At 31.4% G+C, this 23,935-nt stretch overlaps 3 protein-coding genes across 16 annotated transcripts in view; all 3 read left to right on the top strand.

The window, feature by feature from the left end:
- LOC124449514 (receptor-type guanylate cyclase Gyc76C-like) lies at window positions 1-14,163 on the top strand. 4 transcript variants are annotated; one of them, XM_047000456.1, is made up of 11 exons: window positions 2-299; window positions 422-552; window positions 2,663-2,900; window positions 3,045-3,082; window positions 3,173-3,305; window positions 3,762-3,899; window positions 3,971-4,138; window positions 4,252-4,333; window positions 6,673-6,733; window positions 6,816-6,881; window positions 13,965-14,163. In XM_047000456.1, the coding sequence occupies exons 1-10, from the start codon at window positions 53-55 to the stop codon at window positions 6,840-6,842; spliced, it is 1,263 nt and encodes a 420-aa protein (XP_046856412.1). In that variant the 5' UTR covers window positions 2-52; the 3' UTR covers window positions 6,843-6,881; window positions 13,965-14,163. The 4 variants fall into 4 exon arrangements, with proteins under 4 accessions (XP_046856414.1, XP_046856412.1, XP_046856413.1 ...); XM_047000455.1 differs by lacking the exon at window positions 13,965-14,163 and adding an exon at window positions 7,120-7,388 and having other exon boundaries at window positions 25-299; XM_047000458.1 differs by lacking the exon at window positions 6,673-6,733 and having other exon boundaries at window positions 1-299.
- The window catches only part of LOC124449509 (atrial natriuretic peptide receptor 1-like), a 47,282-nt gene that overhangs the window by 5,145 nt on the left and 18,202 nt on the right, over window positions 1-23,935 (top strand). The window contains exons 1-4 of one of the 7 annotated variants that reach the window (XM_047000442.1): window positions 14,852-14,966; window positions 15,875-15,980; window positions 16,049-16,380; window positions 16,963-17,272. In XM_047000442.1, coding sequence (XP_046856398.1) covers window positions 15,932-15,980; window positions 16,049-16,380; window positions 16,963-17,272 — 691 coding nt within the window. In that variant the 5' untranslated portion in view covers window positions 14,852-14,966; window positions 15,875-15,931. Of the gene's footprint in view, window positions 1-14,851; window positions 14,967-15,874; window positions 15,981-16,048; window positions 16,381-16,962; window positions 17,273-20,966; window positions 21,207-22,407; window positions 22,425-22,522; window positions 22,853-23,523; window positions 23,834-23,935 lie in introns of those variants that run through there. The other 6 variants (XM_047000443.1, XM_047000440.1, XM_047000446.1 and 3 more) reach the window with 6 other exon arrangements.
- Window positions 7,677-23,935, top strand: part of LOC124449511 (receptor-type guanylate cyclase Gyc76C-like) — a 20,328-nt gene continuing 4,069 nt past the window's right edge. Inside the window, exons 1-11 of one of the 5 annotated variants that reach the window (XM_047000451.1) lie at window positions 7,811-7,926; window positions 9,241-9,554; window positions 10,139-10,448; window positions 10,570-10,700; window positions 11,801-12,038; window positions 18,611-18,648; window positions 18,739-18,871; window positions 19,327-19,464; window positions 19,536-19,706; window positions 19,820-19,901; window positions 20,104-20,677. In XM_047000451.1, coding sequence (XP_046856407.1) covers window positions 7,863-7,926; window positions 9,241-9,554; window positions 10,139-10,448; window positions 10,570-10,700; window positions 11,801-12,038; window positions 18,611-18,648; window positions 18,739-18,871; window positions 19,327-19,464; window positions 19,536-19,706; window positions 19,820-19,901; window positions 20,104-20,137 — 1,653 coding nt within the window. In that variant the 5' untranslated portion in view covers window positions 7,811-7,862 and the 3' untranslated portion in view covers window positions 20,138-20,677. Of the gene's footprint in view, window positions 7,927-9,240; window positions 9,555-10,138; window positions 10,449-10,569; window positions 10,701-11,800; window positions 12,039-12,182; window positions 12,221-12,310; window positions 12,444-12,899; window positions 13,038-13,108; window positions 13,277-13,389; window positions 13,471-18,610; window positions 18,649-18,738; window positions 18,872-19,326; window positions 19,465-19,535; window positions 19,707-19,819; window positions 19,902-20,103; window positions 20,678-23,935 lie in introns of those variants that run through there. The other 4 variants (XM_047000448.1, XM_047000449.1, XM_047000452.1 and 1 more) reach the window with 4 other exon arrangements.

Raw genomic sequence — 23,935 nt, forward strand, 5'->3', positions numbered from 1 at the left:
TAGTCAAACAATTGGGAATATAAATACTGTCTCAAAAACATCACTTTCAATCATGCATATCTATCCTCCATTGATGGCTGTTTTAAAGAAGTTTAACTGGAAGAAAGTAGCAATAGTTTATCAGAAAGATGGCTCTAATTGGGAATGTATTTATGATTATGTTCATAAGAAAATGAATAGACATGAAAAAGTCACAATTACATTGGTTGAAGATCATGAGGTTGATTATCGAAAATTTCATAATAACGATTATAGCCATGTTCGTAAATCTGTTAAAAAGATTAGTCAACAAGCTCGAAGTAAGTAAAATTTCATAATTATTTTAATCTTTAATTTAAATATAGAAACTAAATTTAACACATTCATATTTTTAAATAAAGCTTTATACTTATTAAGACTTTTCTATAAATGTTTATTTTAGTTGTGATTTTGTTAACCGAGCATCATTTGACTGTTGAGTATGTCTTGGCTGCGTATGAAGAGAAATTAATTCAAACTGGGGAATATGTTTTTATTTGCTTTCAACTAAATCTACAGGGAACTTTTAAAAGGGTTTGTAAACTTATTAAATTTACCTCTGTAGCAATAACATATAGTCTCAATCAAGTATTACTTTAACCTTTTTTGCTGTTTCATCTCTCTCTTTTATATACATCTCTCTCTACTGTAGACATCTTTCTTTACTGTTGACATCTTTCTCTACTGTAGACATCTCTCTCTACTGTAGACATCTTTCTCTACTGTAGACATCTTTCTCTACTGTAGACATCTTTCTTTACTGTAGACATCTTTCTCTACTGTAGACATCTTTCTCTACTGTAGACATCTTTCTCTACTGTAGACATCTCTCTACTGTAGACATCTTCTCTACTGTAGACATCTTTCTCTACTGTAGACATCTCTCTACTGTAGACATCTCTACTGTAGACATCTCTCTACTCTCTACTTTCATCTCTACTGTAGACATCTTTCTCTACTGCAGACATCTCTCTCTACTCTCTCTACTCTCTCTCTCTAGACATCTTTCTCTACTGTAACATCTTCTCTTTTTCTACTTTTCTTTCTCTACTGTAGACATCTTTCTTCTAAGAGTTTTCTCTCTTTCTCTACTGTGACATCTTTACTGTGACATCTCTTCCACTGTCTCTCCATCATCTTTCTCTACTGACATCTTTCTCTACTGTTGACATCTTTCTCTACTGTTGACATCTTTCTCTACTGTTACCACTCTCTCCACAGATCTCTCACCTTTCTCTACTGTTGACATCTTTCTCTACTGTTGACATCTCCACTGTTCACATCTTCTACCACATCTCCACTGTCTCTACTGTTGAAATCTTTCTCTACTGTTGACATCTTTCTCTACTGTTGACATCTTTCTCTACTGTTGACATCTTTCTCTACTGTTGTTGTCATCTTCACTGACATCTCCACTGTAGACATCTTTCTCTACTGTTGACATCTTTCTCTACTGTTGACATCTTTCTCTACTGTTGACATCTTTCTCTACTGTTGACATCTTTCTCTACTGCAGACATCTCTCTACTGTAGACATCTTCTCTACTGTAGACATCCTCCACTCTCTCACTGTAGACATCTTTCTCTACTGTTGACATCTTTCTCACATCTTTCTCTACTGCATCTTTCTCTACTGTACATCTTCTCTACTGTAGACATCTCTCTACTACATCTTTCTCTACTGTAGACATCTTTCTCTACTGTAAACATCTTTCTCTACTGTAAACATCTTTCTCTACTGTAATAATCTCTCTCTACTGTAAACATCTCTCTCTGTAGACATCTCTCTCTGTAACATCTTTCTCTACTGTAGACATCTTTCTCTACTGTAGACATCTTTCTCTACTGTAGACATCTTTCTCTACTGTAGACATCTTTCTCTACTGCAGACATCTTTCTCTACTGTAGACATCTTTCTCTACTGTCATCTTTCTCTACTCTTCTTCTCTACTGTTGACATCTTTCTCTACTGTAGACATCTTTCTCTACTGTAGACATCTTTCTCTACTGTTGACATCTTTCTCTACTGTTGACATCTTTCTCTACTGTAGACATCTTTCTCTACTGTTCTCTACTGTTGAAATCTCTACTGTTGACATCTTTCTCTACTGTAAACATCTTTCTCTACTGTAAACATCTCTACTGTAAACATCTTTCTTCTCTATGTAAACATCTTTCTCTACTGTAGACATCTTTCTCTACTGTAGACATCTCTCTCTACTGTAGACATCTTTCTCTACTGTAGACATCTTTCTCTACTGTAGACATCTTTCTCTATTGTAGACATCTTTCTCTACTGTAGACATCTTTCTCTACTGTGGACATCTTTCTCTACTGTAAACATCTTTCTCTACTATAGACATCTTTCTCTACTGTAGAAATCTTTGTCTACTGTTGACATCTTTCCCTACTGTAGACATCTCCCTACTGTAGACATCTTTCTCAACTGTAGACATCTTTCTCTACTGTAGACATCTTACTCTACTGTAGACATCTTTCTCTACTGTAGACATCTCTCTCTACTGTAGACATCTCTCTCTACTGTAGACATCTTTCTCTACTGTAGACATCTCTCTCTACAGTCGACATCTCTCTCTATTGCAGACAATTGTTTTTAAAGAATTTTCATGTCTCCTTGTTACAGAGCCAGATAAAATGGTATTTCAGGGGATTCTCCAGTATCATTAAATTAGAAGAAATTATGGATGCTTTTGGATCTGTGTTGATAATTCAACCGCGTGTTGGTTCTTATGGGTTTAAAACCACTGATCGTTATGAAAAATTTTCAAATAAAGTGAAAAAACTCAGCTTATATCCTCCATTTAAGAGCAGAGGGTATACAGGATGCATGGTGTGCAAGAATTCATTCCAACTTGGATGCTGTACGTTTCTGTTTTATGATATTTTTTATAAGAGCTTAATGATGTAAGATGTTTTCGAAATCTTCTGTTCATTAAAGTTTTCTAATGTTTGCAATGAATCAGAAAATTGCTTTCTGTTCTTAAGAAATTTTTATCTTTTTACAGCTATGCAAGACTGTAAAGTTCCATTGAACGAAAGTGACGTAAGTGTCCTAATTTTGATTGCTATTCCTTATTAATTCCTTCTAAGTCGTTCATCATCATTGTTGAATTTTGTATTTTGTCGTCTTTAGGTACCAATAGAAGCTGGTAATTTATATAATGCCATTCGAGAGTATGTGTATGCATTAAACAAGACGTTAGCCAAAGGTGAAGAACCAAATGGAAGAAATATCATCGCCAACTTGAAAGGACATACATTTGACAGTAAGTAAAGCTGAGACTATCTTTAATACAATTTTAGTGTGTTTTTCTAGATATAAATTTTAGAAGAACCAATGATTTTATTTCTTAACACAAGGTATTTAGTATGTTTTGAGTAAGGGGAGATCTTTTAGCTCCAAACATCAATATGCTGTGATAGCACCTCTGCAATAGTTGATGCTCCTTGATTCCTAGTAACATTTTGTAAATATTCTAGAGTAATTTAGTCTAACTTATTATTTATGAGACACTATTATGTCCATTAATAAAAACTTTGTTTCACTAAAAAACGATTGTAAATAGAATCAAGCAAATAGAAATAGGTAAAATAAGTTTGTTTTAAATGGTTCTTGTAATGTTTGAAGTAGAAAGGATAAGATTTCTCTTTATTTTTGTAGTGTTTTCTGGCGACCAAAGTATCAACATAACTAAAATATCGCTGGCACTTTACTTGTTTAGGTGTTTTTGGTTTTAAAATGACATTTGATAACTCTTCCAACGTCATATTTAACATGACGTTGTTACATCAAGAATATGCAAATGGAACGAAAGAGAAGAGCAAATGTGAACCATTTGATGCAATGAATCCTTGTAAAGGTAATGATATTGATATGGTGATTTGAATTAACAAACTTAAAGCATGAGTGATGTAATTTATCCATGAATAGTTATGAAAGAATTGGCGAGTTTTTGGTTGAATGAGAAAGACCATGATGAAGAGATTTATCATGGTCTCAAAGAGAAGATCGCGTGGTATGGAGGCTTAGGCATTCCGAAGGATACACCAGATTGTGGATTTAACAACGAGTTATGTAGAAACAAAAAAAAATCCAACAGTAAGTTTGTGATCTATCATCTGTCAGTTTAGAAGCAATGTAAATTTATATTTCTTAACTGCTTCATCGCTCTCATCGATTGTCATTTTAATTTCTGTGAAATTTTCTTTTAGATTGGATTAAAATAGCAGGAATAATTTGTGGTGCTTTTGCTGTGTTCATTTTACTCTTCATTGTTTTAGTCCTTGTATTCAGGTAGAAAAGCGATTTCTTTTATAACACTTTTTATTCGTTATTTTCATATTTTAACGACAAAGGTTTCGTATGAATATATATGGAAGATTATGTATGGATTGATATGGATGATTATGTATGGATAGATATGGATGATTATGTATGGATAGATATGGATGATTATGTATGGATAGATATGGATGATTATGTATGGATAGATATGGATGATTATGTATGGATAGATATGGATGATTATGTATGGATAGATATGGATGATTATGTATGGATAGATATGGATGATTATGTATGGATAGATATGGATGATTATGTATGGATAGATATGGATGATTATGTATGGATAGATATGGATGATTATGTATGAATAGATATGGATGATTATGTATGGATAGATATGGATGATTATGTATGGATAGATATGGATGATTATGTATGGATAGATATGGATGATTATGTATGGATAGATATGGATGATTATGTATGGATAGATATGGATGATTATGTATGGATAGATATGGATGATTATGTATGGATAGATATGGATGATTATGTATGGATAGATATGGATGATTATGTATGGATAGATATGGATGATTATGTATGGATAGATATGGATGATTATGTATGGATAGATATGGATGATTATGTATGGATAGATATGGATGATTATGTATGGATAGATATGGATGATTATGTATGGATAGATATGGATGATTATGTATGGATAGATATGGATGATTATGTATGGATAGATATGGATGATTATGTATGGATAGATATGGATGATTATGTATGGATAGATATGGATGATTATGTATGGATAGATATGGATGATTATGTATGGATAGATATGGATGATTATGTATGGATAGATATGGATGATTATGTATGGATAGATATGGATGATTATGTATGGATAGATATGGATGATTATGTATGGATAGATATGGATGATTATGTATGGATAGATATGGATGATTATGTATGGATAGATATGGATGATTATGTATGGATAGATATGGATGATTATGTATGGATATATGGATGATTATGTATGGATAGATATGGATGATTATGTATGGATATGATATGGATGATTATGTATGGATAGATATGGATGATTATGTATGGATAGATATGGATGATTATGTATGGATAGATATGGATGATTATGTATGGATAGATATGGATGATTATGTATGGATAGATATGGATGATTATGTATGGATAGATATGGATGATTATGTATGGATAGATATGGATGATTATGTATGGATAGATATGGATGATTATGTATGGATAGATATGGATGATTATGTATGGATAGATATGGATGATTATGTATGGATAGATATGGATGATTATGTATGGATAGATATGGATGATTATGTATGGATAGATATGGATGATTATGTATGGATAGATATGGATGATTATGTATGGATAGATATGGATGATTATGTATGGATAGATATGGAAGATTATGTATGGATAGATATGGATGATTATGTATGGATAGATATGGATGATTATGTATGGATAGATATGGATGATTATGTATGGATAGATATGGATGATTATGTATGGATAGATATGGATGATGGATGTATGGATGATATGATGATGATGATATGTATGGATAGATATGGATGATTATGTATGGATAGATATGGATGATTATGTATGGATAGATATGGATGATTATGTATGGATAGATATGGATGATTATGTATGGATAGATATGGATGATTATGTATGGATAGATATGGATGATTATGTATGGATAGATATGGAAGATTATGTATGGATAGATATGGATGATTATGTATGGATAGATATGGATGATTATGTATGGATAGATATGGATGATTATGTATGGATAGATATGGATGATTATGTATGGATATATATGGATAATTATGTATGGATAGATACGGATGATTATGTATGGACAGATATGGATGATTACGTATGGATAGATATGGAAGATTATGTATGAATAGATATGGATGATTATGTATGGATAGATATGGATGATTATGTATGGATAGATATGGATGATTATGTATGGATAGATATGGATGATTATGTATGGATAGATATGGATGATTATGTATGGATAGATATGGATGATTATGTATGGATAGATATGGATGATTATGTATGGATAGATATGGATGATTATGTATGGATAGATATGGATGATTATGTATGGATAGATATGGATGATTATGTATGGATAGATATGGATGATTATGTATGGATAGATATGGATGATTACGTATGGATAGATATGGATGATTATGTTATGATTCCGTTGTTTTTCTTTCTTTTTTTTGTAGACGATACTGCAAGAAAAACAATTCAGATTTTTCTTTTTCTTTCAAAAATCAACGAAGCACGGTATTAATATGTGATTATCTTTTTCATTCGGTAAACATTATATTTTTATGAAAAAACACGATGAATTATGATTTCATTACAGGATGAAGAATTGTTACACTCACAGTGAAATATGAAGAAAACATCAAAGTTTCATGACATGTCGTAGGTACAAATAGGAAGAAAAAGATCTCTTGTGAAGTGACTTTTTTCTTGTCAAAATTTAATGACTTGAATAATTTCAAAATTTGAAGTCCCCAGATTTAAAATATAAAAGTGTTGTAAGTATGTAATCATAAATACAAAATGTAAAAAAGAATAGTTAGATTATGTATGAATGAAGCTAACATCAGAACTTTAAAAATGTATATATATGAATATATTTGACGATTTATGTTGATTTATAGATATTACGAACAATGACGTCATGTTAAAATCAATTCATCAGTTAATCAGTTAGTTCAAAAACAAGCAATGGATATCTTAGAACGATGATGGATTTTTGAGTACAGTAAGAAATGATTGAAATGTGGTCTATGGAGAGTACTAAAGGGATGTTGAAGGACATCAATTGATATTTGTTCACTCGGGGAGCTGAGAGGTATGGAGAGAAGATTGACATTTTGGTCTTTTCTGACAATGAATTCATCAAATACATTAATTGCCAAAGGATAAATTTTTACTTCTTGCATATTTTTCATAAAACCTGTAAAAAATTGTTTTTCTTAATGGAAAATTTGAAAATTTTCAACTTGACAAAAACGAAGAACTGACGTTTCTGTTGTCGACATTTTTCGCCTTGATGTTGTGTGCCATTGTCACATGGTGTTGTGTCTTATTCACGTGCTAATCATGTGCATTGTCTTCAAAGCCGACATGCGCTAATAAATCTCTGGTTTCGTTTTTTATAAACAAATATATTTATTATTTTATTTTACGAGTAAAGTTTGGCAAATGATTCCAAATTGTTTAAAATCTACATAGCCACATGTTGAACTGTTTTCGTTTTGACACATTCAACTACAGAAGAAGAAACGATAAATTGAATAAATGTAAAATTATAAAAGATGACCCTTGAATATAGATACGTGACCTGTATCGTCCTCTTACTTGTGTTCATACATATGTATGTAAGTTGTTTTTGTTCCCGATGGCAAATTCTTCAAGAAATATTTCTTGTTTTATTTTGTCCTTTTTACTAATGGCGTCATTTAGTAAGTTACGTATACAATACATATTTTTAATCCTGGTTTGTTAGTATTTGTCTTTGGAATCGCAAGAATCGTCTATTTATTGCATATCAGGCTGACAAACTCATGCATTCCAGATGTCCTGTATAACAAAATTTCTGGTTTATTATATTTCTAACATCGTGGAAGACCTAAGACATACATATGACATAGTGTAAATTCAATTGATTTATGTGGAGTGGCTCATACAATTGCACTTATTCTTTATAGTAGCGAAGTCAGCCCGTTTTACTCCAATACAAATATTTTTGTATTCATTCACTGAACAAACAACAAAGAAAATTATTTTTTACTCTGGTTTTAACTCATAAATTTGCATTGTCCAAACATTTTGAACTTTGCTACTGAATGCAAATTATTATCGTGAAAATTCAGGGCGAATTGCTTTGATAGCTTGATTGAAAATCAAAATTTATTCTTTAACATTGCCCCCATAGCAGCAGCAGATAATATGAGATTATCTGTAATCATGAACTTTATTACCTGTTGGTTTTTTTGCAATAAATTATATACTGAAAATTAAATAATAGAAATTGTATAATAAATATTATACCATAAAAATGATGGCTGTCTTGCAGAATGTTGAGTAGCGTTTCCCCATGGGTATAGCATGTCATCTACACATGCAAATGCTCCCTATGTCTAAAGGTATTATAAAATCTATAGTTGGCAAAATACTTGGCAGTCATCCTTATAAAAATTGGCCACATTGCAGAGAAGGCAATTTTGCCTCCAACATTTGTCAAGTGACAAGTTTTGGTGCCCCTGAGTTGTAAAACAGAAAACAGAAAACTAACACAATTTAAGGTGTTTATGTACATTTTCACACTTGAGTCTGTCCATTGGTTGATATCTTCCAGCTTTCTGCCCCTGAGATCTCTGCAAAAACAGACATACTCTGAAGGTTGTGTCAAGTTGGAATATTTGTTCTCTGATCTTTTAAATAGTAATTAGAATGATTTTATTCTGCATTTTAAATGTGCTTGAACTTAAAAAGTCTTTCAGAATTTAACAATGAATATATCAAAATTATCTTCCAAACTATGCAATTGTCTGTATTTAATTTTTTTTTTTATATAAATTGCATAAATAAATTTTGTATATTTGCATTCTTGAGTGCAAAGTTGACATATAAGGTCGGTGTTCTTATTCCATTCCACCATGGAACATATTGTCCACATTTGGTACAACCTCAATCCCAAGCAAATTTGTATGCTATTTTTGATATGATTTTTCTAACAAATCCACTTTTATTTTTTGTTTATATTCATTGTATAGGTCAATATTTGGATGCAAGGTCAACATACAAGATAGGCGTTCTTATTCCATTTAATAATGGTGAATATTGTCCAAGTTATGGGCTGTTGTATGCTCCTGCTATACAAGTAGCAATGGAGGACATTAAGAAGGACAAGACATTAAACTTTAACATAAATTTGGTGTGGAATGACACATATTGTGATGAATTTCTCAGTATAAAACAGCAAATTTGGCAACTTACTAATGGTGTTGATGCGTTTGTTGGACCAGTTCTTAATTGTCTGACAGCAGCCAACATTGCTTCTGCTTTTAATAAACCAATGATGTCTTTTGTAAGTATGAATTCCATAATTATAATTAAAGACAACTGCTTTAGTAGTCAAAACTTATATAGAATATTTTTGTTTGGTGCTATGAGATGCCACTCAGGTTGTCCAAAACTAGATGTGGTGGAAGATTGGGTTACTGAAAAATTGTGTTTCAAGATTTTGTTTAACATTATTAACAATTTTAGGTAATTTTTAAAGCACAATGCTAACATATTTAAACAAAATTGCCCTCCATAATTTTTTGCTACTTTACTGACTTAAATACATCTCAAGTAATTTTTTAAATGCACAATTAACTTAAGTTACTGTAAAATCTTTAACAAAAAATGTGGTAAGGTTACCAAAATTTTGGACAGCCCGCACTGGTTTGCAGCTTGAGTGTTAAAAATATACAGCTTAAAAGGAATTATTGTATATGCACACCTTGTGGGCTTGTACCAAGTGGCTATATAGTCGTGTGCGGGGAAAGAGATAATTTTCTCTACCAAATGATTATTTGATAACAATATATGAACTATGAGCCTCACATTGAAGTAACCACTAAAAGCCAACAACATTCTTATGATCTCCACAAATTTGTGTTTAAGGCATGTTCAGATAGTCAAACAATTGGGAATATAAATACTGTGGCCAAAACATCACTTTCAATCACGCATATCTATCATCCATTGATGGCTGTTTTAAAGAAGTTTAACTGGAAGAAAGTTGCGATAGTTTATCAGAAAGATGGCTCTAATTGGGAACATATTTATGATTATGTTCATAAGAAAATGAATAGACATGAAAAAGTCACAATTACATTGGTTGAAGATCATGAGGTTGATTATCAAAGATTTCATAATAACGATTATACCCATGTTCGTGAATCTGTCAAAAAGATTAGTCGAAAAGCTCGAAGTAAGTCAAATTTCATAATTATTTTAATCTTTAATTTAAATATAGAAACTAAATTTAACACATTCATATTTTTAAATATAGCTTTTACCTATTAAGACTCTTCTATAAATGTTTATTTTAGTTGTGATTTTGTTAACTGAGCATCATTTGACTGTTGAGTATGTCTTGGCTGCATATGAAGAGAAATTAATTCAAACTGGGGAATATGTTTTCATTTGCTTTCAACTAAATCTACAGGGAACTTATAAAAGGGTTTGTAAGCTTATTAAATTTACCTCTGTAGCTATAACATATAGTCTCAATCAAGTATTATTTTAACCTTTTTTGCTGTTTCATCTCTCTCTTTTATAAACATCTCTCTCTACTGTAGACATCTCTCTCTACTGTAGACATCTCTCTCTACTGTAGACATCTTTCTCTACTGTAGACATCTTTCTCTACTGTAGACATCTTTCTCTACTGTAGACATCTTTCTCTACTGTAGACATCTCTCTCTACTGTAGACATCTCTCTACTGTAGACATCTCTCTCTACTGTAGACATCTTTCTCTACTGTAGACATCTTTCTCTACTGTAAACATCTCTCTACTAAACATCTCTACTACTTCAGTCTACTTTCACTTCTCATCTTTCTTACTGTAAACATCTTCTACTAAATCTTTCTTACTCTCAACATGTTCTATAGATTCTCATCTCTCTCTACTCACTGTTGACATCTTTTCTTTCTCATTTCACTTTATGATCCATGACATCTCTTCCTACTGACATCTCTCTCACTGTAGACATCTTTCTCACTGTAAACATCTTTCTCACTCAAACATCTTTCTCACTGTAAACATCTCTGTCTACTGTAAACATCCTCACTGTAGACATCTTTCTCTACTGTAAACATCTTTCTCTTGTAGACATCTCTCACTGTAGACATCTTTCTCACTGTAGACATCTTTCTACACATCTTTCTCTACTGCAGACATCTTTCTCTACTGTAGACATCTTTCTCTACTGTAGACATCTTTCTCTACTGTAGACATCTCTCTCTACTGTAGACATCTTTCTCTACTGTAGACATCTTTCTCTACTGTAAACATCTTTCTCTACTATAGACATCTTTCTCTACTGTAGAAATCTTTGTCTACTGTTGACATCTTTCCCTCCTGTAGACATCTCTCCCTACTGTAGACATCTTTCTCAACTGTAAACATCTTTCTCTACTGTAGACATCTTTCTCTACTGTAGACATCTCTCTCTACTGTAAACATCTTTCTCTATTGTAGACATCTCTCTCTGCAGTCGACATCTCTCTCTATTGTAGACAATTGTTTTTAAAGAATTTTCATGTCTCTTTGTTACAGAGCCAGATGAAATGGTATTTCAGGGGTTTCTCCAGTATCAGTAAATTAGAAGAAATTATGGATGCTTTTGGATCTGTGTTGATAATTCAACCGCGTGTTGGTTCTTATGGCTTTAAAACCACTGATCGTTACGAAAAATTTTCAAATAAAGTGAAAAAACTCAGTTTATATCCTCCATTTAAGAGCAGATGGTATACAGGATGCATGGTGTGCAAGAATTCATCCCAATTTGTTTGCTGTACGTTTCTGTTTTATGATATTTTTTATAAGAGGTTAATGATGTAAGATGTTTTCGCAATCTTCTGTTCATTAAAGTTTTCTAATGTTTGCAATAAATCAGAAAATTGCTTTCTGTTCTTAATAAATTTTTATCTTTTTACAGCTATGCAAGACTGTAAAATTGGATTGAACGAAAGTGACGTAAGTGTCCTAATTTTGATTGCTGTTCTTTATTAATTCCTTCTAAGTCGTTTATCATCATTGTTGAATTTTGTATTTTGTCGTCTTTAGGTACCAGTAGAAGCTGGTAATTTATATAATGCCATTCGAGAGTATGTGTATGCATTAAAGAAGACGTTAAACAAAGGTGAAGAACCAAATGGAAAGAATATTATCGCCAACTTGAGAGGACATACATTTGACTGTAAGTAAAGCTGAGACTATCTTTAATACAATTTTAGTGTGTTTTTCTATATATAAATTTTAGAAAAACCAATGATTTTATTTCTTAATACAAGATATTTAGTATGTCTTGAGTAAGGGGCGATCTTTTAGCTCTAAACATCAATATGCTGTAATAGCACCTTTGCAATAGTTGATGCTCCTTGATTCCTTGTAACATTTTTTAAATATTCTAGAGTAATTTAGTCTAACTTATTATTTATGAGACACTATTATGTCCATTAATAAAAACTTTGTTTCAGTGGAAAACGATTGTAAATAGAATCAAGCAAATAGAAATAGGTAAAATGAGTTTGTTTTAAATGGTTCTTGTTATGTTTGAAGTAGAAAGGATAAGATTTCTCTTTATTTTTATAGTGTTTTCTGGCGACCAAAGTATCAACATAACTAAAATATCGCTGGCACTTTACTTGTTTAGGTGTTTTTGGTTTTAAAATGACATTTGATAACTCTTCCAACGTCATATTTAACATGACGTTGTTACATCAAGAATATGCAAATGGAACGAAAGAGAAGAGCAAATGTGAACCATTTGATGCAATGAATCCTTGTAAAGGTAATGATATTGATATGGTGATTTGTATTAACAAACTTAAAACATGAATGATGTAATTTATCGATGAATAGTTATGAAAGAATTGGCGAGTTTTTGGTTGAACAAGAAAGATCATGATGAAGAGATTTATCATGGTCTCAAAGAGAAGATCGCGTGGTATGGAGGCTTAGGCATTCCGAAGGATACACCAGATTGTGGATTTAACAACGAGTTATGTAGAAACAAAAAAAAATCCAACAGTAAGTTTGTGATCTTTCATCTGTCAGTTTAGAAGCAATGTAAATTTATATTTCTTAACTGCTTCATCGCTCTCATCGATTGTCATTTTAATTTCTGTGAAATTTTCTTTTAGATTGCATCAAAATAGCAGGAATAATTGTGGTTCTTTTGCAATTTTCATTTTACTCTTCATTGTTTTAGTCCTTGTATTCAGGTAGAAAAGCGATTTCTTTTATAACACTTTTTATTCGTTATTTTCATATTTTAACGACAAAGGTTTCGTATGAATAGATATGGATAGATATGGATGATTATGTATGGATAGATATGGATGATTATGTTTGAATAGATATGGATGATTATGTATGGATAGATATGGATGATTATGTATGGATAGATATGGATGATTATGTATGGATAGATATGGAGGATTATGTATGAATAGATATGGATGATTATTTATGGATAGATATGGATGATTATGTATGGATAGATATTGATGATTATGTATGGATAGATATGGATGATTATGTTATGATTCCGTTGTTTTCTTTCTTTATACTGCGATTCAGAAAACAATTATTTTCTTTTCATTCCATTCACGGTATTATGTGATTAAAACACGTACATTATATTATGATTTCATAGGATGGATGAGACTCACAGTGAAATATGAAGAAAACATCAGAGTTTCGTGACATGTCGTAGTTACAAATAGGAAGAAAAAAGATCTCTTGTGAAGTGACTTTTTTCTTGACAAAATTTAATGACTTGAATAATTTCAAAATTTGAAGTCCCCAGATTTAAAATATAAAAGTGTTGTAAGTATGTGATCATAAATACAAAATGTAAAAAAAATAGTTAGATTATGTATGAATGAAGCTAACATCAGAACTTTAAAAATGTATATATATGGATATATTTGTGACGTCATGTTAAAATCAATCCATCAGTTAATCAGTTAGTTCAAAAACAAGCAATGGATATCTTAGAACGATGATGGATTTTTGAGTACAGTAAAGAATGATTGAAAGGTGGTCTATGGAGAGTACTAAAGAGATGTTGAAGGACATCAATTGATATTTGTTCACTCGGGGAGCTGAGAGGTATGGAGAAAAGATTGACATTTTGGTCTTTTCTGACAATGAATTCATCAAATACATTAATTGCCAAAGGATAAATTTTTACTTCTTGCATATTTTTCATAAAACCTGTAAAAAACTGTTTTTCTTAATGGAAAATTTGAAAATTTTCAACTTGACAAAAACGAAGAACTGACGTTTCTGTTGTCGACATTTTTCGCCTTGATGTTGTGTGCCATTGTCACATGGTGTTGTGTCTTATTCACGTGCTAATCATGTGCATTGTCTTCAAAGCCGACATGCGCTAATAAATCTCTGGTTTCGTTTTTTATAAACAAATATATTTATTATTTTATTTTACGAGTAAAGTTTGGCAAATGATTCCAAATTGTTCAAAATCTACATAACCACATGTTGAACTGTTTTCGTTTTGACACATTCAACCACAGAAGAAAAAATGATAAATTGAATAAATGTAAAATTATAAAAGATGACCCTTGAATATACGTGACCTGTATCGTCCTCTTGTATTCATACATATGTATGTAGTTGTTTCTGTTCCCGATGGCGAATCCTTCAAGGAATATTTCGTGTTTTATTTTGTCCTTTTTACTAATGGCGTCATTTAGTAAGTTACGTATACAATACATATTTTTAATCCTGGTTTGTTAGTATTTGTCTTTGGAATCGCAAGAATCGGCTATTTTATTTCATATCAGGCTGACTAACTCATGCATTCCAGATGTCCTGTATAACTAAATTTCTGGTTTATTATATTTCTAACATCGTGGAAGACCTAAGACGTACATATGACATAGTGTAAATTCAATTGATTTATGTGGAGTGGCTCATACAGTTGCACTTATTCTTTATAGTAGCGAAGTCAGCCCGTTTTACTCCAATACAAATATTTTTGTATTTATTCACTGGACAAACAACAAACAAAATTAATTTTTACAATAAATTATATACTGAAAATTAAATAATAAAAATTGTATAATAAATATTATACCATAAAAATGATGGCAGTCTTGCAGAATGTTGAGTAGCGTTTCCACATGCAAATGCTCCCTATGTCTAAAGGTATTATAAAATCTATAGTTGGAAAAATACTTACTTTCCAAAGTGGCAGTCATCCTTATAAATATTGGCCACATTGCAGAGAAGGCAATTTTGCTCCCAACATTTGTCAAGTGACAAGTTTTGGTGCCCCTGAGTTGTAAAACAGAAAACAGAAAACTAAAACAATTTAAGGTGTTTGGGTACATTTGCACACTTGAGTTTGTCCATTGGTTGATTTCTTCCAGCTTTCTGCCCCTGAGATCTTTGCAAAAACAGACATACTCTGAAGGTTATGTCAAGTTGGAATATTTGTTGTCTGATCTTTTAAATACTAATAAGAATGATTTTATTCTGCATTTAAAATGTGCTTGAACTTAAAAAGTCTTTCAGAATTTAACAATGAATATATCAAAATTATCTTCCAAACCTTGCAATTGTCATCCTGTATAAATTGCATAAATAAATTTTGTATAGTTTTGTTCTTGAGTGCAGAGTTGACATCTAAGATTGGTGTTCTTATTCCATTCCACCATGGAACATATTGTCCACAGTTGGTACAACCTCAATCCCAAGCAAATTTGTATTCTACTTTTGATATGGTTTTTCTAACAAATCCACTTTTATTTTTTGTTTATATTCATTGTATAGGTCAATATTTGGATGCAAGATCAACGTACAAGATAGGCGTTCTTATTCCATTTCATAATGGTGGATATTGTCCAAGTGATGCTGCAGATCGTCCCCAAGGGCTGTTATACGCTCCTGCTATACAAGTAGCAATGGACTACATTAAAAAGGACAAGACATTAAACTTTAACATAAATTTGGTGTGGAATGACACATATTGTGATGAATTTCTCAGTATAAAACAGCAAATTTGGCAACTTAATAATGGTGTTGATGTGTTTGTTGGACCAGTTCATAATTGTCAGACAGCAGCCAACATTGCTTCTGCTTTTAATAAACCAATGATGTCTTTTGTAAGTATGAATTTCATAATTTTAATTAAAGACAACTGCTATAGCAGTCAAAACTTAGATAGAACATTTTTGTTTGGTGCTATGAGATGCCACTTAGGTTGTCCAAAACTAGATGTGGTGGAAGATTGGGTTACTGAAAAATCGTGTTTCAAAATTTTGTTTAACATTTTTAACAATCTTTAGGTAATTTTAAGCATAATGCTAACATATTTAAACAAAACTGCCCTCCTTAATTTTTTGCTACTTTACTGACTTAAATACATCTCAAGTAATTTTTTAAATGCACAATTAACTTAAGTTACCTTAAAATCTTTAACAAAAATGTGGTTAGGTTACCAAAATTTTGGACAGCCTGCATTGGTTTGCGGCTTGAGTGTTAAAAATATACAGCTTAAAAGGAATTATTGTACATGCACACCTTGTGGGCTTGTAACAAGTGGCTTTATAGACATGTTCAGGGAAAGAGATAATTTTCCCTACCAAATGATTATTTGATAACAATATATAAACTATGAGCCTCACATTGAAGTAACCACTAAAAGCCAACAACATTCTTATGATCTCCACAAATTTGTGTTTAAGGCATGTTCAGATAGTCAAACAATTGGGAATATAAATACTTTGGCCAAAACATCACTTTCAATCATGCATATCTATCCTCCATTGATGGCTGTTTTAAAGAAGTTTAACTGGAAGAAAGTAGCAATAGTTTATCAGAAAGATGGCTCTAATTGGGAACATATTTATGATTATGTTCATAAGAAAATGAATAGACATGAAAAAGTCACAATTACATTGGTTGAAGATCATGAGGTTGATTATCTAAAATTTCATAATAACGATTATAGCCATGTTCGTAAATCTGTCAAAAAGATTAGTCAAAAAGCTCGAAGTAAGTCAAATTTCATAATTGTTTTAATCTTTAATTTAAATATAGAGACTAAATTTAACACATTCATATTTCTAAATAAAGCTTTTTACCTATTAAGACTCTTCTATAAATGTTTATTTTAGTTGTGATTTTGTTAACTCAGCATCATTTGACTGTTGAGTATGTCTTGGCTGCGTATGAAGAGAAATTAATTCAAACTGGGGAATATGTTTTCATTTGCTTTCAACTAAATCTACAGGGAACTTTTAAAAGGGTTTGTAAGCTTATTAAATTTACCTCTGTAGCTATAACATATAAGTCTCAATCAAGTATTATTTGAACCTTTTTTGCTGTTTCATCTCTCTCTTTTATAGACATGTCTCTCTACTGTAGACATCTTTCTCTACTGTAAATGTCTTTCTCTATTCTAGACATCTTTCTCTACTGTAGGCATCTTTCTCTACTGTAGACATCTCTCTCTACTGTAGACATCTCTCTCTACTGTAGACATCTTTCTCTACTGTAGACATCTCTCTCTACTGTAGACATCTTTTTCTACTGTAGACATCTTTCTCTACTGTAGACATCTCTCTCTACTGTAAACATCTTTCTCTACTGTAGACATCTTTCTCTACTGTAGACATCTCTCTCTACTGTAGACATCTTTCTCTACTGTAGACATCTTTCTCTACTGTAGACATCTCTCTCTACTGTAGACATCTCTCTCTACTGCAGACATCTTTCTCTACTGTAGACATCTTTCTTTACTGTAGGCATCTTTCTCTACTGTAGACATCTTTCTTTACTGTAGGCATCTCTCTCTACTGTAGACATCTTTCTTTACTGTAGGCATCTTTCTCTACTGTAGACATCGTTTTTTACTGTAGACATCTTTTTCTAATGTAAATGTCTTTGTCTTCTGCAGACACGTCTCTTCTGCATTTCCCTATAAAGAATTTTCATATATTTTTGTTACAGGCACAAATAAGGTGGTATTTCAGGGATTCTCCATTATCAGTAAATTAGAAGAAATTATGGATGCTTTTGGATCTGTGTTGATAATTCAACCGCGTGTTGGTTCTTATGGGTTTCAAACCACTGATCGTTATGGAAAATTTTCAAATAAAGTGAAAAAACTCAGTTTATATCCTCCATTTAAGGGCAAAGGGTATATAGGATGCATGGTGTGCAAGAATACATCCAAAAGTGTTTGCTGTACGTTTCTGTTTTATAATATTTTTTATAAGAGGTTAATGATGTAAGATGTTTTCGAAATCTTCTGTTCATTAAAGTTTTCTAATGTTTGCAATGAATCAGAAAATTGCTCTCTGTTCTTAATAAATTTTTATCTTTTTACAGCTATGCAAGACTGTAAAACACCATTGAACGAAAGTGACGTAAGTGTCCTAATTTTGATTGCTGTTCTTTATTAATTCCTTCTAAGTCGTTTATCATCATTTTTTAATTTTGTATTTTGTCGTCTTTAGGTACCAGTAGAAGCTGGAAATTTATATAATGCCATTCGAGAGTATGTTTATGCATTAAACAAGACGTTAGCCAAAGGTGAAGAACCAAATGGAAGAAATATCATCGCCAACTTGAAAGGACATACATTTGACAGTAAGTAAAGCTGAGACTCTCTTTAATACAATTTTAGTGTGTTTTTCTAGATATAAATTTTAGAAGAACCAATGATTTTATTTCTTAATACAAGATATTTAGTATGTTTTGAGTAAGGGGAGATCTTTTAGCTGCAAACATCATTATGCTGTGATAGCACCTTTGCAATAGTTGATGCTCCTTGATTCCTAGTAACATTTTGTAAATATTCTAGAGTAATTTAGTCTAACTTATTATTTATGAGACATTATTATGTCCATTAATAAAAACTTTGTTTCACTAAAAACGACTGTAAATAGAATCAAGCAAATAGAAATAGGTCAAATAAGTTTGTTTTAAATGGTTCTTGTAATGTTTGAAGTAGAAAGGATGAAATTTCTCCTTATTTTTGTAGTGTTTTCTGGCGACCAAAGTATCAACATAACTAAAATATCGCTGGCACTTTACTTGTTTAGGTGTTTTTGGTTTTAAAATGAAATTTGACAACTACTCTAACGTCATGTTTAACATGACGTTGTTACATCAAGAATATGTGAATGGAACGAAAGAGAAGAGCAAATGTGAACCATTTGATGCAATGAAGCCTTGTAAAGGTAATGATATTGATATGGTGATTTGTATTAACAAACTTAAAACATGAGTGATGTAATTTATCCATGAATAGTTATGAAAGAATTGGCGAGTTTTTGGTTGAATGAGAAAAATCATGATGAACAAAGTTATCATGGTCTCAAAAAGAAGATCGCGTGGTATAAACACTTTGGCCTTCCGAAGGATACACCAGATTGTGGATTTAACAACGAGTTATGTAGAAACAAAAAAAAAAAATCCAACAGTAAGTTTGTGATCTTTCATCTGTTAGTTTAGAAGCAATGTAAATTTATATTTCTTAACTGCTTCATCGCTCTCATCGATTGTCATTTTAATTTCTGTGAAATTTTCTTTTAGATTGGATTAAAATTGCAGGAATATTTTGTGGTGCTTTTGCTGTGTTCATTTTACTCTTCATTGTTTTAGTCCTTGTATTCAGGTAGAAAAGCTATTTCTTTTATAACACTTTTCATTCGTTATTTTCATATTTTAACGACAAAGGTTTCAGAATAAAAAAGAATTCAGATTTTTCTTTTTCTTTCAATAATCAACGAAGCACGGTATTAATATGTGATTATCTTTTTCATTCGGTAAACATTATATTTTTATGAAAAACACGATAAATTATGATTTCATGATAGGATGAAGAATTGTTACACTCACAGTGAAATATGAAGAAAACATCAAAGTTTCAGGATATGTCGTACGTACAAATAGGAAGAAAAAAGATCTCTTGTGATGTGACTTTTTTCTTGACAAAATTTAATGACTTGAATAATTTCAAAATTTGAAGTCCCCAGATTTAAAATATAAAAGTGTTGTAAGTATGTGATCATAAATACAAAATGTAAAAAAAAATAGTTAGATTATGTATGAATGAAGCTAACATCAGAACTTTAAAAATGTATATATATGGATATATTTGACGATTTATGTTGATTTATTGATATTACGAACAATGACGTCATGTTAAAATCAATTCATCAGTTAATCAGTTAGTTCAAAAACAAGCAATGGATATCTTAGAACGATGATGGATTTTTGAGTACAGTAAAGAATGATTGAAAGGTGGTCTATGGAGAGTACTAAAGAGATGTTGAAGGACATCAATTGATATTTGTTCACTCGGGGAGCTGAGAGGTATGGAGAAAAGATTGACATTTTGGTCTTTTCTGACAATGAATTCATCAAATACATTAATTGCCAAAGGATAAATTTTTACTTCTTGCATATTTTTCATAAAACCTGTAAAAAACTGTTTTTCTTAATGGAAAATTTGAAAATTTTCAACTTGACAAAAACGAAGAACTGACGTTTCTGTTGTCGACATTTTTCGCCTTGATGTTGTGTGCTATTGTCACATGGTGTTGTGTCTTATTCACGTGCTAATCATGTGCATTGTCTTTAAAGCCGACATGCGCTAATAAAATCTCTGGTTTTCGTTTTATAAACAAAAATATTTATTATTTTATTTTACGTGTAAATTTTGGCAAATGATTCCAAATTGTTCAAAATCTACATAACCACATGTTGAACTGTTTTCGTTTTGACACATTCAACCACAGAAGAAAAAATGATAAATTGAATAAATGTAAAATTATAAAAGATGACCCTTGAATATACGTGACCTGTATCGTCCTCTTGTATTCATACATATGTATGTAGTTGTTTCTGTTCCCGATGGCGAATCCTTCAAGGAATATTTCGTGTTTTATTTTGTCCTTTTTACTAATGGCGTCATTTAGTAAGTTACGTATACAATACATATTTTTAATCCTGGTTTGTTAGTATTTGTCTTTGGAATCGCAAGAATCGGCTATTTTATTTCATATCAGGCTGACTAACTCATGCATTCCAGATGTCCTGTATAACTAAATTTCTGGTTTATTATATTTCTAACATCGTGGAAGACCTAAGACGTACATATGACATAGTGTAAATTCAATTGATTTATGTGGAGTGGCTCATACAGTTGCACTTATTCTTTATAGTAGCGAAGTCAGCCCGTTTTACTCCAATACAAATATTTTTGTATTCATTCACTGAACAAACAACAAACAAAATTATTTTTTACTTTGGTTTTAACTCATAAATTTGCATTGTCCAAACACTTTGAACTTTGCTACTGAATGCAAATTATTATCGTGAAAGTTCGGGGCGAATTGCTTTGATAGCTTGTTTGAGAATCAAAATTTATTCTTTAACATTGCACCCAGAGCAGCAGCAGATAATATGAGATTATCTGTAATCATGAACTTTAATACCTGTTGGTTTTTTTACAATAAATTATATATTGAAAATTATATAATAAAAATTGTATAATAAATATTATACCATAAAAATGATGCAAGTCTTGCAGAATGTTGAGTAGCATTCCCCATGGGTATAGCATGTCATCTACACATGCAAATGCTCCCTATGTCCAAAGGTATTATAAAATCTATAGTTGGCAAAATACTTGGCAGTCATCCTTATAAAAATTGGCCACATTGCAGAGAAGGCAATTTTCCCTCCAACATTTGTCAAGTGACAAGTTTTGGTGCCCCTGAGTTGTAAAACAGAAAACAGAAAACTAACACAATTTAAGGTGTTTATGTACATTTGTACACTTGAGTCTGTCCATTGGTTGATATCTTCCAGCTTTCTGCCCCTGAGATCTCTGCAAAAACAGACATACTCTGAAGGTTGTGTCAAGTTGGAATATTTGTTGTCTGATCTTTTAAATACTAATAAGAATCATTTTATTCTGCATTTTAAAGGTGCTTGAACTTAAAAAGTCTTTCAGAATTTAACAATGAATATATCAAAATTATCTTCCAAACTATGCAATTGTCTGTATTTAATTTATTTTTTTTTATATAAATTGCATAAATAAATTTTTTATAGTTCTATTCTTGAGTGCAAAGTTGACATCTAAGATCGGTGTTCTTATTCCATCCCACCATGGAACATATTGTCCACAGTTGGTACAACCTCAATCCCAAGCAAATTTGTATGCTATTTTTGATATGGTTTTTCTAACAAATCCACTTTTATTTTTTGTTTATATTCATTGTATAGGTCAATATTTGGATGCAAGATCAACGTACAAGATAGGCGTTCTTATTCCATTTCATAATGGTAATTTTGTCAAAATTATGCTGTAGTCGTCCCCAAGGGCTGTTATATGCTCCTGCTATACAAGTAGCAATGGACGACATTAAAAAGGACAAGACATTAAACTTTAACATAAATTTGGTGTGGAATGACACATATTGTGATGAATTTCTCAGTATAAAACAGCAAATTTGGCAACTTAGTAATGGTGTTGATGCGTTTGTTGGACCAGTTCTTAATTGTCAGACAGCAGCCAACATTGCTTCTGCTTTTAACAAACCAATGATGTCTTTTGTGAGTATGAATTTCATAATTTTAATTAAAGACAACTGCTTTAGTAGTCAAAACTTAGAACATTTTTGTTTGGTGCTATGAGATGCCACTTAGGTTGTCCAAAATTAGATGTGGTGGAAGATTGGGTTACTGAAAAATCGTGTTTCAAAATTTTGTTTAACATTTTAAACAATCTTTAGGTAATTTTTAAAGCATAATGCTAACATATTTAAACAAATCTGCACTCCTTAATTTTTTGCTACTTTACTGACTTAAATACATCTCAAGTAATTTTTTAAATGCACAATTAACTTAAGTTACTGTAAAATCTTTAACAAAAATGTGGTAAGGTTACCAAAATTTTGGACAGCCCGCACTGGTTTGCACCTTGAGTGTTAAAAATATACAGCTTAAAAGGAATTATTGTATATGCACACCTTGTGGGCTTGTAACAAGTGGCTATATAGTAATGTTCAGGAAAAGAGATAATTTTCTATACAGCTTAAAAGGCATTATTGTATATGCACACCTTGTGGGCTTGTACCAAGTGGCTATATAGACATGTTCAGGGAAAGAGATAATTTTCCCTACCAAATGATTATTTGATAACAATATATAAACTATGAGCCTCACATTGAAGTAACCACTAAAAGCCAACAACATTCTTATGATCTCCACATTTTGTGTTTAAGGCATGTTCAGATAGTCAAACAATTGGGAATATAAATACTTTGGCCAAAACATCATTTTCAATCATGCATATCTATCCTCCATTGATGGCTGTTTTAAAGAAGTTTAACTGGAAGAAAGTTGCGATAGTTTATCAGAAAGATGGCTCTAATTGGGAACATATTTATGATTATGTTCATAAGAAAATGAATAGACATGAAAAAGTCACAATTACATTGGTTGAAGATCATGAGGTTGATTATCGAAAATTTCATAATAACGAGTATGGCCATGTTCGTGAATCTGTCAAAAAGATTAGTCGAAAAGCTCGAAGTAAGTCAAATTTCATAATTATTTTAATCTTTAATTTAAATATAGAAACTAAATTTAACACATTCATATTTTTAAATAAAGCTTTTTACCTATTAAGACTCT

Source organism: Xenia sp. Carnegie-2017, unplaced genomic scaffold (assembly GCF_021976095.1).
Source record: "Xenia sp. Carnegie-2017 unplaced genomic scaffold, XeniaSp_v1 HiC_scaffold_23, whole genome shotgun sequence".
Taxonomy (NCBI): Eukaryota; Metazoa; Cnidaria; class Anthozoa; order Malacalcyonacea; family Xeniidae; genus Xenia; species Xenia sp. Carnegie-2017.